Source organism: Crocodylus porosus, unplaced genomic scaffold, assembly GCF_001723895.1.
Source record: "Crocodylus porosus isolate Cpor-Errol unplaced genomic scaffold, CroPor_comp1, whole genome shotgun sequence".
Taxonomy (NCBI): domain Eukaryota; kingdom Metazoa; phylum Chordata; order Crocodylia; family Crocodylidae; genus Crocodylus; species Crocodylus porosus.
The window spans coordinates 49,882,550-49,900,800 of record NW_017728949.1 but is presented as its reverse complement, the minus strand read 5'-3'; the positions used below and the strand labels follow the sequence as shown (position 1 = coordinate 49,900,800).

Genomic DNA, 18,251 nt, shown 5'->3' with positions numbered 1-18,251 from the left:
TTGAAGTTTCCTGTTCTTGGGCAACTCAATGCATGTAGCTATGTTTAAAGTTCCCCTTACACTATCAGAGTGCTGTAAAATCAGCATTATTCTAAATAAGAATCGGGCCTGCTGTAAATTGCAAACAAACCAAAAATCCAAGCTGAGTGAAACTTGACAGCTCTTTACAACTTTATTTATCAAAATATGAGCAACCACAAAAAAAGGTTAAGTAACATCAAATTCATTGTCTAGAAATGAGTAACCCACTGAAAAGCAGAAAACAAGAGTTGGTATCATGAAGATGCAGTGGAAACAAGCTAGCAAATATCAAAGTTGTAAAGGCCATAGTAAGGCAAAATGATCTCATAGTAAGGCAAAGAGAAATATTAATGCAGCAACATTCTGAGAGAAACAAATGAGAAGTAATGATCCACAGACGAAACCAATTAGGAAGCGTTCACTGGGTGGCACAGTTTCCACACACACTGAGAACTACTTATAGCTGATAGTTTAATCATACTAAGAGCGTTTTTCCGGCAAACCAACCTTCATATTATCAGAGGCTGAAGAGAAAGAGAACATTGTGGGGGTGGGGACGCATTACTTGTTCAGTAGTTTTCAGTAGTTCACTAGTTTCAACTTCACTCTGTGACCTTCAGGTCTTAGACTAATTTAGTCAAGTATAAGCAAGGACTTCTGCATGAAATTCATCTGAGAAACTAGGCCTCTAGGACCAACTAAAGCACTGCTTTTTTTTGTTTTTTTGCTTCCTTCACCTTAATGTTCACATTAGACAAATTTGCTTGTATATATTTCCTAAACATTAAGAACCAAATTTATTCCCTATAGATTATCACTTGAACATGGATACTTGTGATTGTTCTAAACTATATTCTATCTTTGCTCTCACCCAAGCAATCCCTCTCATCTCAGTGAGAGGTGTACAAAGTACAGGCCCTGGCCTCTGGCTTCCAAAAAGGATATTTCAATGTAACAAGTTAAGTGGGCCGTTGCACCCAAAAGCAACAATTGATGTACTGGATCAGACTGTTGGACACATCTGGCTGTAAATAAATCCAGTATATTAGTATGCTTGCGTGTTCTTATTAGTCATTGTACAAGTCACCTCTCCCAACGCCCCTGTCATGCTCAGTGTAGCCCAGAGCTGAACACTTGCACTAACTGGCTTCGGTAAAGATCACACAGCAGTCAACATTTTATCAGCACACAACAAACAAGTTAAGGTTTGGCTGAAACTGAAGGTCTCTCTCCCTTTAGCATATTCTCGGATAATAGAACAAATGTCAAATCAGTACAAGATGGCATATTTACAAAATTGTACCCTGTTTTGCATAACCTAATGATGCAGCAGTTCTTAAGGACTGAACATTTCAAATCTGCTAGCAAAAGATTGCCAAATCTATGACTGTTTCAAACACTTGCCAAAAGCATATCAAATTCAGAGTGAACTGCAAAAGAGTGTTCTCTTTCACAAGTTGAACAGTCCCTTTTGTGTGCTCTGGGCGGCTGCTGTCTCTGACTTTTAAGGGTCTGGTCTCTTTGTCATCTCCTCTTCTGATACAAGTCCCAGAAACCTCCAAGGACAGACAGGCCTCCCATTCTCTCAGCCTAAGATCTGTACTTTCTTTGGTTGGCCCTTACTCTCTGATGTATTGTAACCTCATGTGTAGATGTTTGCCACCTTTACAAAATTCCTGATTATATAAAGTCTCTCTGGCTATCTTTACAGGACCAAAAATGGGCCAGGTTTTATTTTCACTTATGTGGAGACAACACATGTTCACATTTCATTAATATTCAGTTGAAGTTTTTTTCCAAGCTCCTATTTTCATACTTCAAGGTCGCCTTAAAATAATAATAATAATAATAATACCCAATCACACCTACTTAGCTGCCTAGGACTGCATGAACAAATCATTCCCCAGATCCTCTTCATAACATCAATGGAAACTTACATTTCAAAAATATTCAGATCCATCAGCATTTCTGAGACCAAGGTGGTAACAATGAGTGTAGAGTATTACAGGAGGAGTTCAGACCCTCCTACTCTGGCTAGTACTTTGCAGCACTGTGCAGAAGACTAGGGCTCAGTTTGAATCGAGTCAGTTACTCTCACTGAATTAAGAACAGTGTTGTGTTGTTAAGCTCAGAAGGCAGTCTTCACCAGCTCTCCATGGACAAAAAGGTCTTTGTGGGGCAAAACCTTGAAGGAAGAAGTTAAGAGGGGAAAAATTCTAAGTGTGTTCAGCAAGGCTGTGAGAAACTCGGTTCTTGAAAGAAAACTAGTCCCCCATGAATAACCCTTAGGAAAACATTAGCAGGTGAAGAGAAGGGGTTCTAAGAGTGCGCAGGAAAGGAGGACTGCAGTCAGACTTTTCTACCAGTAAAGAAAACTAATGTGAGAATCTGATCTGTGTGATTACCCACCCCCCTCCTCCATCGAGCCACCATCCTTCCCAATTAGTCCTCTGACTAACACATTTTAAACCTTTAGCTCTTTGGTACTGGCAGTTTCAACGCGGTCATTGCCAGCAATGGATGTTGCGCCAAGAAAATCCGACTCCTGGCGTGAAAGGATAAAACAGTCCTCTGGTGCCATCTGTGCCGTGAAGCTGGAGAGTGACTTTGTGCACCCAGTGTGTTAACGTTCCATTCTGTAGCAAGAGAGTGGCTTCTATTTACATTGCTACCTAGCAAATTTGCTACTTCTCCCACTTCCTTAAAGGAGCATTCTTGAAAAAAGCAGAAAGAAAAAAGATGGACCTAACAGCTGGAAAAAGTCAGATTTGTCAGTCAAAGAGTCTATGATGGGTCTTGAAATGTCTGCTGTAATAAATGAGCCATGAAAAGTAAGTCATGGTTGGCACAGTCCAGCAGCCACCACTGCTTTCCTCGTATCTCTAAGTTATTAAAACCTTTACAGCTGCCACAGCCTACGTGACTGTGATAGGTCCACAGAGGAGATTTCAGTCCATTTACATATTTAACATGACATTTGTCATGTCTCCTAGTAAGCACCATTCACCATTTGTACCATGCAGTCAAGGGTCATTTTAAAACTGTCCCACTTTATTAAAAGTCAGACCCAAAATAATGTCAGAGAAACACTTTTCTCAAACTTCCTTTCCCCCCCACCACCTACAGTGGACTCCTTCTCATCTCCTAAATGTCTCTTGTGACCTGCACATGAGCTTAACATGTACAGGGTGGGTGTTTGCATCTTTCCTAACCTGATGTTTGTCTCTAGTACTTGTAGGCACCCCAACATTGCTGCCCTCTGTCCCATGAACTGGAATCTACAACTTAGGAGCAGCCCAGCATGCCTCCATTCCTGCAAGCTATGCTGGTTCTACATCTGCCATTGAGTCTGTCCGTATTAATAAGAGTTCCAGGAGCCTGTATAGTGTCTTATAGCCATTTTATTTGCCCCCCAACTCTAAAGATGATTATTGTCTGGTCCCTTCCTCAGCAAAAACTAGAGAAATCTTGGGGTTGCTCTGCCTTATACCACCAAGTTGTTATTCAGGCAGCTAGAAAGAGCTTGCAAGCACAGATAGATTGGTTACATTTCTACCCCTCCAGAAATCCACACAATCATGGATTTGGTGCAGCGGTCTACAATAATTATGTTGGTTCTTGCTCTGTTTTCCCACGATCCTGAAGAATCCACAGTTATTCTGCACCACAACTATAGTAACTTTAGGGTGACAAGAGTAGTGGCCAAGGATCTGGTCCCTGACATGTTCCAGTTCAGAATTTGATCCTATCTGAACAGTGACCAGAGCAGTGTTGTCGAGTCTTGTAAATGTATTGTAACTTTCACCATATCTAATAGGTTTTCTCCCCCTTTTCCCCCTCTTTCTCATTAACTTCAAGAAGCGTGTAATTGACAAAATTCATGGAGTCTCTACATTTATCATCACATCTGGACAGGAAACAAAGCAGTGACTTTCTTTTGGTATAATTTTAAAGATACAACATGGTTTGCCCAGCAATGCATTTTTAAACAAATTAACTTTTTAGCAAATTAAATAATTACCCCCAATTTAAAGCTTGTGAACTCTGTTCACAAAATGTCCAAACTGAATCTGACATAAAACCCCCCACAAAACAAAAAACAACCACCACCTGGGGTAACAATTAAAAATAATTCATTCTAAGCCTAAGGACAGAATGCTAGGACTTCTAAAAACACAGCTGAATACAGCTTGAACTGGATTCAACACATACAAATTAATCTGAAAAAAAAGGAATGTATTAAAATTCCTTATGATGCAGTTGGAGGGGGGGAATAAGCTTTAATAATATAAAAAAGAAATAAAATACTTTCTTACCTCGTAATATTTTAGATTATCAGTTTCTACAGGAAGACCCATATAGCGCTCTGTATATATTGAATCTGTAATGTTAAAATGTGAATATATTAGAATGCTTTCACTTTGTAAGGTTTTTCCCTACCTGCAGTTCCACATGTTGTGTTATTTGGAGACATAAGGAACACATTACCATATTGGAAAAAGTCACCATTTTCCCTGATGAACCTTGTAGGTAATAGTAATTGTTCAGAATATTTAATGTTGTGGTTGCCATGGACACCTGAATGTTGAATATTAATAAACCACCTTGTGTCAATGTTAAATTATTGCTATTCTTTCAGTAATCTTTAGGAAAATGTGGAGAATCTTGCAGTAGCTATCTTGTTTCTGAAAATGACTCAGATAATTTCTTCTGAGGTATTTCAAATGTAATGATATTAAGGAAGAAAATTGCAAAAGTTGACTTATTTCTTTAGAGCTCAATTTAGCTTTATTTGCTTTTGATACAATATCTCTGTTTTTTCATAGATTTTCCAGCATGTCACTATCATTTCCTTTGCCAGATTTACTGCTGTATTCCATGTTAAATTACACAAACTGACACACAATCACCATATTTCAGTGTCCATTTAACTACTGATTATTGTAAATGTTGTCAAATGTTTGATTTTATTTTTGCCTCTGCTGATTTTAAATTCCACTGTGTCTTTTTAAATGGACAGTGTGGAATGTTAGTGTTTCTTTGTCACTGAAAATAAAACCTTTGCATAGGATTCTCTGCTATATTGGAATATCTGGCATAAGATGTCATGAAAATTTGGTACAGACAAAGAGCTACTGGCAACTAAAAATTGCACAATAGTAATAAAAATTAATTTGGGGGGGAGATATTATTGTGCAACAAATGAGGAGCACAATATTATACTATCCTTCAATTACATTGCAACTATTCATTACTAAAGTCTAATATCATCTTTCATAAAATGGGTATGTTTTATAGTCATTGGGATTGAACATCCTTCCTGAAGTGACCAAAAACAATTAGTTTTCTAAATCATTCAATGGAAGGAGACATTTAACATGCATTCAGTGGTATGTCGCACTGTATTTCTCAGCTTTTAGGTAGACCTGTTAGTGTGATTTTCCTTCTGTGTTACTTGATAGTTGTACTGTCACTTCAGAAATTAAATGTTAAAGGTTCTGAATTATAAAGCTTTTATATAATAGTACCAAATACCTGATGCAGGGTTGGGCATTCTGATAAAAAAAAACAGCAGTAATTTCAGTAACGATAATGCTGGTCTAGTCTTGTTTAATATTCAGTAAAAAAATTCAAAGAAATTTTACCGCAAAGAAAAAAGAAAAATATTTTAAATGTTTCCTTTGTAAATTATCTAGAAAACCCTTTATTCAGGCTGAATCTAAATCCTAAGCAAGTCCCTCATCACAGCTTTAGGCTACCATCTTATCATTGCTTCTTTTGCAAAGTAAGCTCCCACAATTTTTTTTGTTTTGTTTATATTGTTTAATAGTAATAAGTAAGATCTTTTAGTAGTCTTTTAACATTTTCAAGTGCCAGGATGGCATGGAAACGCACCTTTTGTTTGGACATATAGCAAATTATATGGTTGCACTATTTTTTTTACCCATGCAGGTATTTCTTTAGAAAGCCAGCTATATTTGCAAAAACTGAATTTTAAAACCCCCAAAGAAAAAAAAAACATAGCAAAAGAACAACAAATTCTGTGTTTTTCAGGGGGTGACTTTATACAAAATTTGGTTAAATCTTCCTTTGTAAGCAACATTATATTTTAAGGAAACAAAGACTAATAGTAATGGACAATGTGACACTCAGTAATGGTCTGAATACTTTAGAAAACAGTTTATAGGGAATGCAAATGCATACATTAACATAATAGTGATACTGTAAATATTACCATGATTCTGTGTTTGTTAAAGGTTAAACAAATTATCTTAAATTTAGTATTTCAAATGAGAACTAGAATTGGGGGAGTCTGTGTAATGCTGAAGCATAATATTCCACTGGTTCACAAAAACAAACCAACTGGCATTTAAGTGGCATCATCCATTTACGATCATCAGGAATTTGATCAAGGTTTTACTCTATGAATCAACACTTTTCAGTGCGTGTACTACAAGACATATGAGAAGATTTGTAACTGTGAAGTTATCACATACCATAAAATTGCCAGCGTGACACAGGGGCTACAGCAATTCCACACTTGAACACTCCGCTACCAGATCCTAGCACCATGGAAGTCACATATCCCCCATAAGACTGAGAAAAAAAAACAATTAAGTTATTTTAAAGAAAAGGAAGGGAAATGACCCATCTACTAAACTATTTATCATCTCTTTAGCGGTTCTACACTTTTCTTATATTAAATACCTCCTTTATGATTGTGGGTCTTGTTTCACTGGTGGATGAGGTGAAGTAAGTAGTAAATACAAGGTTAACTTGTGATCTGTTGCACAGAATTGTATGGGGAACAGGCTCTGGAAAGGGGAGCTGCAAACATGCAACTAACCTGCAGTGGAGCCAGTACCAGGGACTTCAAAAAACAGTGTCCTCTCTCTTCACAGTTGGAAGGAAAAGGATGGAGTCAAGGCTTAACCCTACAATGTGCTTTACCAGATAGCTGTATAGTGTCAGGAATAAGTCAGCCACATTGCATATTTGACCTCTCCCCTATTCCCTCTCTTCACCCCCTAAAGCAGCAAGACCAACAAGATTATGACTCAAAGTTTAATAATGGATGTTGCATTTTTCCCAGGATAAGCCATTTTATTCCAAGACAAAGTACAGTTGTTTAAACATCCATGTCCATTGGCCCAGGATAAATTCTAAAAAAGTTAATCAAAGTACATCTGAACAGTAACCTCGGAATTACACTACTAAAGCACTGACAGAAAAGCAACAGGGCGTTCAGCCTCTCACTATTACAAGGGTAATGTGTGCACACATCAATCCTGGGATAGTTCTGTTCTGGGACAAACACAGGTACAACTTGTCCAAGGACAAAGGTAACATCTGTTCCTAGCCTAAGAGTAACAATCTCCCTTTCAGTCTGTTTCATGGCAATGTAACATGACACTGCTCTTTACTGTTTTCACATGATAAACTCACAATGTAGCCTGATGCACAGATGCTTAAATATAGCACATGGCAGAAGAGCATGCAGGTAGTTAGGTATCTTAATGGTCTACTCCTTTTGGACTTAGAAAGCATAATATATTTTAATACACTTATCAAAAGAGTCCTGCTAACCTCCAAGATACAAGTCAATGCGTATGACTATACACTATAGGAAAATATAATAGCTGTTTCATCTTTGTAAACACAGTGTATAGGAATTCTTTAAAAATATTTTCTAAGTTCCTTAGTTCTCATTATTACCATTTCCACAGCCACAAGAACCTTAGATGTGCATATAATTAGTAACTGGTTGTTTGAACCCCACCAAGCCTGTGTGGTTTGTAGTAAGTATACCGTGTAAACAAAGGAAGACATAATAGTCTTTACAAATACGTAAAGAAGCAACTTGAATACTCACCCAACCCCAAATAGCTATTCTGTTTTTATCAACAAAGCCCATTTCAGAAAATTTTCTAAAAACAAATAAAAATCAAACTCAATAGATCGCAGATGTTTATAATGTATATTACAGTGATCATATGCAATTACCCATTTTACGTGTAGGTTTTGGCTTGTAAGGTTAGGGCTGGACCTCTCTATTATAATGACTGCTTGAGACAAAATGCATGCTTCACCATTTCTCTGATTTTCAAAAAATCTGCTAAGTGTTTTGTGTCATTAAAAGAAAACAAAACCTGTCAGCTTCATAAAAAGTTGTCACCAGATGCACTGGCTTTTACATAAATTGTTTTGAATTCATCTAGGTGACTGTTAGAATGACAACAGCAATTGTGTAGCACAAAATGGAAAGCTGCAGCCTAAAGTCTAAAACTCTTGAAACTGGCCAGTGAGAGGATGAAGAGGGTTTTTTTAGTGTGTTTTTTTGGGGGAGCGAGGGGGGCAGGGGGGAGAGCTGGGATTTTTAAGTCTGCATTCACTCAGACTCCTCTTCATGAGTGAAATTCACCTCTTAGTCATTTTGGTGCAATCTCATTGACTTCATTTACTTCAGTGGGGTTCCAGGAGGCCCCTGACAGATGGTATCTGGCTGCCCCTGCACCAGCAATATGGTATGATGGGAACTGATATAATCCCACACTCACACCTCCTGCCATGCACGTGTAACATGGCAGGAAGCATGATTGTTGGAATCCCACATCAGTTCCTATCGTCTGTCAGGGACCTGAATGTTGAATATGACCACCAATGCAAATGCCAGTAGCTCAATATGTACAAACAGAAACCCGTCTTACTGAACTGAAGCCAATGATTTGTTTTTCTGCTTTTTGTACTCTGTATCAATAAGTCATTGATTTTCAGTCCTCAGTTAAGAAACATTAAATAAGTAGGGGTTTATAGAAAAAAGATCCATGTTGAACATTTGACCATAAGAGGACTAGCCCAGTTACAGAGGAAACTTAGAAAAGCTTGAAATAGAAGTTGGTTCTCCTAACTCTGAGCCCTATCTACAGACAAGATCATCCTTTCTTTTCTGTAAAAGCACCAGGATAATAAAGTTTTTGCCAATGAAGCACATTCTCCTCTTACTGTTTGTCATGATGTTACTTACTCTATGTTTTTAAACATGTAGAATTACAACTGCTCAGCATATGGAAATTAACTAGTATTTAGCTACAACTTTTGGTACAAATTCTAGTACGACCATTTGATAAATCCTCTTTTCTCTATTCCCAGATTTATGAGTTGTTTACTGAGCAGAAACAATAGTGTTCTAGTTTATTGCTCTTAAAATGTCAACACCTGGACATCCAGCTGGTTATATAGTGATCAGTGACAGCCTACTGCATGCTCACCTGGCTGCTGCAATTTGATCCTCTATTTCATATGTTCCCAGTCTTCGATATATTGCATGCATGATTTTATCTCCTTGGTAGCCACTTCCTCTGCCATCAAAGCTAGCCACGATGATCTGCTCTGTGCTTGCCAGGTATGTAGCCCAATTGATTCGGAAGGCATAATCTACTTTCTGACTGCAGGGCCCGGCATACCTATGTAAAGAGTCCCAAAGGATTCAAACACTTGCCATTCCCTAATTCTCTTATCAATGGTATACAATGTTCTTAGTACTGACAATCACCGGAAATAAGAAACAGGCAAACTTTATGACTAAACTGGAGCACCAGGAATGTACAAAAAGCATTCACTACTTAAACTAAATTCTGCTTTTCCTGGGTAATAGGACTTGCAATCTTCGTGGAAATATTCATGAGTAAGGACTCCCAGACTGGCCCTAATTTAGGAATTCTGTTGCTTTGTCCTGTGGATTACAGTCTTAAAATCAAGGAGACTAGAGTGGGATACCAAGAATCCTAATCAAAATCCCTCTTTGTTTTGGCATGTTTTATCACTGCAATTAAAAAAGATGCTATTGTTTAACTGAACTAATCTATTTCTGTTGCTCCACCTAATTAGTATTCATTAAGTGTCTAGCTGAAAAAAAAACTTCGAATCAAAAGTGAATAGCTTTTACTTTGTGAAAATTTAAAAAATCCTTCTCTTTTCTGCACACTTTTGGTGATTCATTAGTGAAATTAAACACACACCTATTAAGTAATCAGGCTATTTTTCATCAAGGCTGGGAAGGAAGAAAGAGGGAAACACTGTTAGTGGATAGTCTATTTTGAAATACTTAAGAGGCATGTGAGCATTCTGGAGATAAAGCCACATCAATTAGATTAAGTAAGCAATATTTGTGTAATCTGGCTATTCTGCTTGTGAACAATTTGCCATGTGCCATCTTATCTTTTCATAAAGCAAGATGACCCTTAAGACAGACCTGGAAGATTGGACCTTAAAGCTTTTCAATTTTATTTCCCGTATTTGGGAGAAAGAGAAGCAACTTTTTAAAATGGAAGATGCCCAGATCAAAGTCTAAACAATAACAGGATTTGTATGACTCATGTGTAAGTACATCACTTTCAATATTGAGCAACGTAAACATCAGAAATTCATGGAACCCTATGTAAACTGTGTATATGGAAACATTCCAACTTGTAGGATCCCTACGTGTAGCATTATTTCTATGTGCTGAAGACCCTGTTATTGCTGAGGGAATAGTGACAACGCTCACCTGTCATCTGGACAATGATGTTTGTATGATCTTTCTGGAGAGTATGCACCTCCATTCTAGAGTGTGATGATGAGTACCATATTGTACGAAGCAAAGGAGCTACTCACCAAGCCACAGATTACTCGATGAGAAAACTGGGGGGGTTGGGAGGGTGTGGTGCTGTTGTGTTTTGAATACTAATGAGTAAAGAGCATTTACTACTCATGAAAAGTTTAAGTGGCAAATAATAAGTCCAGTGATCCAAATTTCATTAAATAAGTAAAAAGAGGAATCAACTTTCATATTTTATGTTCAGTGTGTACTAATGTGTTTTATTTGTCTCTGAGAGCCATCTCCCAGCAAGCAGAGAAATTCATTAGGTATTTCTATAAATAACAAACTGCAGTAACTCAGTTAAAAGAAACAGAAATGAATGCAAACATACTATTATACTGCTATGAGCAGAAGACTCTGAGAAAGAAAAGGAACAAAGAGTATATATGTTCATGCTCCAGTGAACGTGTCTTTTTATACTATTCATTTAATTAGCCTGATTATGTTTTGAATATGGAGGTTATTGTACACCATTACAATACTTTAATTTCTCTCTCTCTGGTCACTGGTCTCAAGGCCTATAACTGTCTTAAATAAAGATTTCTAAACCTAATGTTTCTCTAATATGTACAAATATGTTCAAGACCATTTTCCTTTTCTGGAGTTTGGAACTAGGAAATATCAGGCAGTTTTCTATTCAGTTTTCTTCAGTAAGCATTACAGATCCAATCAAAAGATACTGAAGTCAGTGGAAAGATGTCTATTGACTTCAGTGGGCTTTGGATCTGGCCTAAGAGGGATCCCAAGATGATGAATAAATTATGTGCCCTCAATGCCTACTGATTTGCATGAACTGAGGGTGCTTGAGGCCTCAAAGGAAGACTTCAAAATCATGCAGGATCAGGTCTTAAGAGAATTATATTTCTATATAGCAAGATAGCTCTGAAATGATTTCCCTTTTCTTCAGCTTTATAATGGCATACGAAAGCTCCTCTAAAACAAACCTCCCTCAGTTGTTACTATCTAGACTTCTCATTACACTGTCCATTCTGAAGACTGTAATTACATTGCGACTACTCATTAAATAATATTCACTGACCTTCTAGGCAACATTTATAAGCCACAGCTGCAATAACCCAGCTTCAATCTGGTGCAGGCCTGGCAGCTTTATCAGCACATCAGCAGTGGCGCAGGTGGAGGGGACAGGCAGGAGAAACTTTGTCCGTGGCTGTGCTGAGGAACTGCATCTCACCGCTTCTGCTAGACCCCGACTCCCTAACTGCAGCATGGGCACAGCTGCCGGCTGGTAAGGAATTGAGCCAGGGTCGGGCATCTGAAACCCTCTGTCTACACTGCTGGCACTTTTTCCCCTGCCCTGCTTCTTGGCTGTGGGTGCTGCTAGAAGCTACTCAGGCCCAGCTCAGTTCCTTACCTAGTAGAAGTTGTGCCCATGCTACAGGCAGGGACCAGGGGGTGGGGAAAGCAGTGGTAATGGGGGCACAGCTTCCAGCTCCCAGCCCTCAGTGCAGCTCATTGCTGCCCAGCACTAGCACAGGCATGGGCAGGGGCAAAGCCTTTTTGTTCTGCGAGACAGATCCAGTAGCTCTGTGGCCCAGATCTGGCCTGCAGGCTGTATGATGATGCTGACCCCTGCCATAAGCAACAAAATAGCCTTGTTAATCTGTACCGTTTGTTCTAATGCAAGTGCTTAGGCCATGGGTGGGCAAAATGGTGGATCCGGCCCACAGCCAGACTCCATTTCCCAGAAGCCCCTGCCCACGTTGCTGTGGCCAATTTTCATGGCGACCCCAGGAGCAGTGGCACCATGATGGTGCAGGGCCAGGGTTTCCATGGAAACCAGTCCCAGCAGTGCTGGCAGGAAGCATGGCTGGGTAGGGTGTTTTTCCGGAGCTGGGGCTGGGATTACTCCGTGGTGACTGCATGGTCCAGAGCTGGGACACAGCAGCGATCCACTGCCTGCATGCCCATGCCCGAGGTGTGTGGGCCATGGATCGCAGCTCTGCCTTGGCTTTGGACCACGCTGTCACCACCGCAATATCCCAGCCTTGGAGCAGCTCGCTGCCCATCTGTGCATCCTGCCAGTGCTGGCAGGGCCAGTCCCCATGGAAAGCCTGGCCTCGTGCTGTCACAGTGCTGCCACTCCTGGGGTCTCCACAGAAAACAGCCACAGCAACACAGGTAGGAGCTGCTGGGAAATGGAGTGCACCATGGGCCTGGTCTGGCCTGTGGGCTAGACCTTGCCTGCCCCTGGCCTAGGCAGTCCACCACAGGAAAACACCCTTGACAATCTGTGGAAATCTGGGATTTGCACTGATTCTTCTCTCTCTCAAAACTGCTTTTAAAAATAAATTAGAAAAATATTTATGCCAATTTTATGTCTTCTAAAGCTGTTAGAAGCCTTTGAAGGAGATGAAAGCAATTAACATAGCATTGCCACCTGTATTGGAAGATGACTTACACATCAAGGAGCAGAGGGTACTTCTTTGATGAATCAAAATGGGGAGGTAAGATCATCTGATACCAGAATACTGAAACATAAAAATAAAGAAAAAAAATCATGTGACTTGGCTCTTTCCCCAGGAACTGACTGACGCATGACCTATGTGAACGTATGTTCTTATGTTCAGCAAAGTACATCTGCATCATTCCTTAATTTTTTTTAAAATTTGTATAAAGCTTAATCATATTAAAAATGGCCTGTAACATATTAATTGAGATTTGCTAAGTGAATTAAAGAAAACCTCAACTCAAAATGCTTCAAGCCTTGCAAGGTAGTCTGTGACCTTTTAAAAAGCTCATAGATACCAAAAAAATAAAAGATTTCTCAACATGTTTTCTGATACTAATATATTAAGATTCTACATTAAAGTGGAAATCCTGGCAAAGTGATGCATTGGCCAGATGATTATGAGCTCAAATAATATCTTTTCTAGCTCAGCGAGTGAGAAAATGCTGAGTAAATGCTGAGTAAATTCTGAATGAACTTCCCTAGTAAGTTTGGAACAATGAACTCTGTTCACAGACCTGTGAGTACTGTCTCAGAAGTTATATGTTATCAACAGACTAAGTGGGGTGGGGAGGGGAGGGGAGGGAGGTTGTTGTTTTCTGAAGGATTTTACAGGAATAGGTGTTGTAGGATGTTGAGTATGAATGAATATTGTAGGAACGTGCTTCATACGAGGCTAGAGCACAAGCATTACAGAACTTTGTACACTTCAAACTACGCAGGACAATAAAATATAAGCGTGCTAAAGTGACAGTCAGATTAAGACACTGGATAATATGCAACTGAAAAGGTATTTTGTACCTCTGTGCTCTGGAGATGCACATCTGTGTCGTCACTGATACGTATAGGATATGTGGTCATAGGAATACATTTGGATCTGATGTAAGTTTAAATAAATTGATTTTTTTCTGTCTAGTACTACATTAAAATAAGATTCCCCTTACCAACAGCTTCTACCCTGAAGAGATGAAGTAGTAAGAAGAAGGAGGAATAAAAAGATGAATACACAACTGATAGCATGGAGAACATCTTTAAACCTCCATCTTCCCTGGAAGATGTCATCGTTAGCTCTAATAAAAAACATTACTGAAAATAAAAGACAGAAAAAAAAGATAAAGAAAGTTATAATATAAAAGAGATAAGAGTGGGAGGAGGGAAGTATCAAAACAGTTAACAGCAGCAGAGAATTGGATACTATTTATAAAGTTTGATTACTTTAAGAATATTTGTTTGCTGAACAGAGTAAATTTTTGTCATAAAAGAGAAAAAGGCTGACAGTAGAAGTTGGAGTCAGGAATAGTCTCGATGAGTACTGTGCTGGCTTCTCAGTATGGCAGGGCTCTTCAATCTGCCTCCCAATAGTATTGTCATTTTATTCTATTATATTGCATAGCTTCAGAACTTCAGGAATGCAAGGAATTATTTTACATATTTAAGCAAGTTTACATCTCAGTTTATTTTTCCCAGTATTTTTAGAATGGAAAACATCTTTTCTAAGAACAGCAAATTAAAGACAGCTAGCTAAATATAGCTTTCATACACTGATCTTTTCAAGTAAATCTCAAAGTACTTTCCCAAGACGCTTGTCACAATTTTACATATGGAGAAACTCAGGCATACAGTGGTAAAAATACATGGTGAAGATACAGTGGTAAAGAAACTTACCGTTCCCATTCAGATTAATGGATTCAACTCTCTTTGAAGGCATCTGAATGTCCTTCAATGAATTATTCAAATCTGTGTTGTTTTCCAAGTTTCTGATGGCTGAATAACAGAGTGGACAAGACAGATCTTTTTTAAACAGTAAAAATTCTTTTTAAACAAAAATAAACAAATGAGCTTTTAAAAATAAAATCATGTCAAATTAAATATGAAATGATAGCAACCTAAATAAATGCTTAAACAGTCTGTAATTGGTTGAAGTAATTAAAATAAACATAGCAATATGTTGCTCTGATATTTTTTTAAACCATCTAAGCAGGTCTTCCCTGGAAATGAGGTAGCTAACCTGGTTTGACAATTTTGCTGGACTTATCAATGTCTCTGAAAATTTGGGTCATGGTAACCAGAAATAGTCAATTTACTAAATGTTATATATTTACTATAATAAATCTTGTGGCAACCATTGATCCTCCTGGATCATGGTGTATGGATGAGGGCCACCCAGACCTTCAGTGCATATGCCCAGGCAGGAATTTTTGAATGAGTGGAGGCTGCCCAGACCTTCCATCCTCCCTTTAGGACACTGAGACAGAATCCAAAAACCAGATGCTTGGTACCTCTATGGCTGTCACTATATAAGCGTCCAGAAATCAAACCCAGGCCTCCTGTGGGGTAGACAAGGATTCTACCACTGAACTACATGGGACTTCTTGTAACAATCGATTTACTTTTAAATGCAAAACAAATGTTGAAAAACATTTTTATGAGGTTTCACTTGACTAATAACTATTCTGAAATGCTGTTTTTCTCTATTTTAAATTGAATTTCTATATTCATTCCAATACAGCTTGACACAAAAAAGAAAGTTACCTAGCAAATAAGAAATACATTATTCACCATTTTCCAGGACAATCAAATCATATAAAAATAAGATTCCTAATGGATATCAAGTTACTGAATGCGTATCCTGGTTAGCAAAATTTAATGTGTATCCTGGTTAGCAAAATTTGCAGCAAAATTAATGTAAAGGCTATTTTTATTTGCAAATCAGTATGTTTAAAGGGTTATAGAAACCAGTGAGAATGAAGTTCTTTAGGGGTTTTTTTAAATACAAAAAGTCAAATTTAAATAATCAATTTTAATGTACGACTAAAATCCATGATTTAAAATCTTTGTTCACAATGAATCCACAGAGATTAACATGTAAATAAATGACAGTTATAAGGACTTCATTATAGTGACTAGTTCTCATTTTACTCAAAAAATTAATTCAGTATGTTTGGTGTTTTATGGTTTTTGTTTTCATATGATACACTGCAAAACACTCTACAAGCTCTAAGACTAAAGAATACTACCCCGATCCATGGAACATGTACACATAATGCAATTGAAAACAGAAAAACTCCAGTACCTTGATCATCACTACTTCTGTGAAGCGCACACTTGGGCAGGCCTGGACCTATTGACAGCACAAGAACATGCGTGTTTTGTTTATAGGCCTTTTAAAATATGGTTCCATAACAATAAGTAGGTATGAGCAACTTGAACGATTCATAGCTCAAGCTCAGCCCAGGAAAGTGTCTGAACCTTTGTATCCACATTTTTTCAGGTCCATCGGGGGGGTGGGGGGCAGTATCAGGACTCTTCCCAAAGTCGCTCCCCCGCCTTACAATCCACCAAGAATCTGAGCATCCAGTCTTCCATATCTGAGGGTGGGATGCAGAGAGGCCCAGACTCCCCAAGGCATAGATTTAAGATTTCATCACCATAAAAAAAGAAACCCTATCAGTTCATAGAGGAGAGAAAAGCAAGAGTCTTTTAGACTTTCCTTCAACTGCTTAATTCCTCCCCAGCACTATCATATCTATGTCCCACAGGACAGCAACTCAGGAGGTGAATCCGTAGGTCAAAGCATATATAAACATTTCTTGAACTCTTTGTGGCAAGATCATCAACTCTTTCCTGATTTTGTTCCTATTCTCTGATTACTTCCCTTTCCAAACAAGCATATCAAACTAAGGTAACTCCAATGTCCTTCTACAATACAGAAATCTCCATAGGCTTCCCTGTATGGCTGGGAACAGGAATTACACATAAACTGGTATGTGATTGGAAATGGGTTAAAATCTGTAACATACCAGAAGTTCAGCGCACATAAACTGCTTTCAAAATAGCTGAAACCAGTTTACAATAAGACGGATGTAGTATTCGACTTGATTGATTTAGATTAAATCAGTTTTATGAACTTCTGTCTCAAATCCCCTCCAGATTTAAGTTAATTAATAGTTCCCCAGCATCCCAGGATGCTTTGCATCTGCCCTGCACACATCCCCTCCCCCTTCTTGCAGGGTGGGTGAGCTAGCTTTGGCCAAAGCTGTCTGCTCCAGCTAAGCAGGAGGTGTGCTCTAGTGCCCCCGCAGCTTCTAGCCTGGGCCACTGCAGGCATATGACTGCATTTCTGGAATCAAAAGTGATTGTCTGTCACTTGCTTAAAAAGCAGTTCAAGCTATGCAGCTCAGACTAACCTGTGAAGACTGAATCAATTCTTTGTCTGTATTTAGTTTAAGAACAATGTCCAAACTCCCTATGGAAATTCTGCCAGAGGTCCTCCTTGAATCAAAGAACTTACACTTCATGCTCTCCTTTTCAGAAGTATGTGTCACCTCCCTGATGCACAACGTTCAGGATCAGCTCAATCAGTGAGGAGTGAACTGGCAGTAAAGCATTATTCAGGAGCCTTCAGCTCTGGTGCATTACATTCACCCTTATCTGAAACCGCCAGGATCTATTGCTCTTGTGAACATTTTGCCAGAAATATCTATTTTCAAAGGTTGCTTTAGAGGATGGGACATCCTGAGGTTTAGGACTGCACAGGAAAGGAGAGTTTTGTCTTTTGCTATGGGATGAGTTCTGCTGACTATAGGCATAAGCTACCATTTAGTATTATTTTATATTTGTATTTTCATCAGGTTCGCTTGGAGCAGTGGAAAAAGAATCCCTTTTTATTACTATTGTGTAACTCCAAAGAAATCAACACACATTCTAGCTTGTACCCAAGGCTTTCACTGGCTGATTTTTTTTTTCTTCTGCATTAAGTAGTAAGTCACAGTTATGTTGATTAGTTGGGGCCATACTCACCAAAACAGTTTAGCAGATAATATTGTGCATTTTGGCTGAAGGATGTGCTGTAATACTGACATCTTTCTTGGTCCAGATCACAGCTAATGCACTTAGCATTAATCTGACCTTTGCCAAATTCCACTCTGCAAAGTGACAGAAAGTTTTATTTCAAAGACACATTTTTGAAAATGCTGGTTCAGTCACTATCATTAACCTATGATTAAGTAAAGCCAAATTAAATGCGTCTGTTACACAGAGGAGACAGGGCAAAACATGCATTCCTAAAAAACTAGCACACCCTAGTAATAATGCATGCTATATTATGTGTTCTTCCTGTCAAAT

At 38.6% G+C, this 18,251-nt stretch overlaps 1 protein-coding gene across 1 annotated transcript in view; it reads right to left on the bottom strand.

Moving 5' to 3' along the window:
- The window catches only part of DPP4 (dipeptidyl peptidase 4), a 78,193-nt gene that overhangs the window by 3,750 nt on the left and 56,192 nt on the right, over positions 1 to 18,251 (bottom strand). The window contains exons 16-23 of the mRNA XM_019553546.1: positions 17,928 to 18,052; positions 16,201 to 16,248; positions 14,793 to 14,891; positions 13,080 to 13,149; positions 9,291 to 9,485; positions 7,895 to 7,949; positions 6,519 to 6,618; positions 4,338 to 4,402 (exon numbers count right to left, since the gene is read on the bottom strand). Coding sequence (XP_019409091.1) covers positions 4,338 to 4,402; positions 6,519 to 6,618; positions 7,895 to 7,949; positions 9,291 to 9,485; positions 13,080 to 13,149; positions 14,793 to 14,891; positions 16,201 to 16,248; positions 17,928 to 18,052 — 757 coding nt within the window. The remainder of the gene's footprint in view (positions 1 to 4,337; positions 4,403 to 6,518; positions 6,619 to 7,894; positions 7,950 to 9,290; positions 9,486 to 13,079; positions 13,150 to 14,792; positions 14,892 to 16,200; positions 16,249 to 17,927; positions 18,053 to 18,251) is intronic.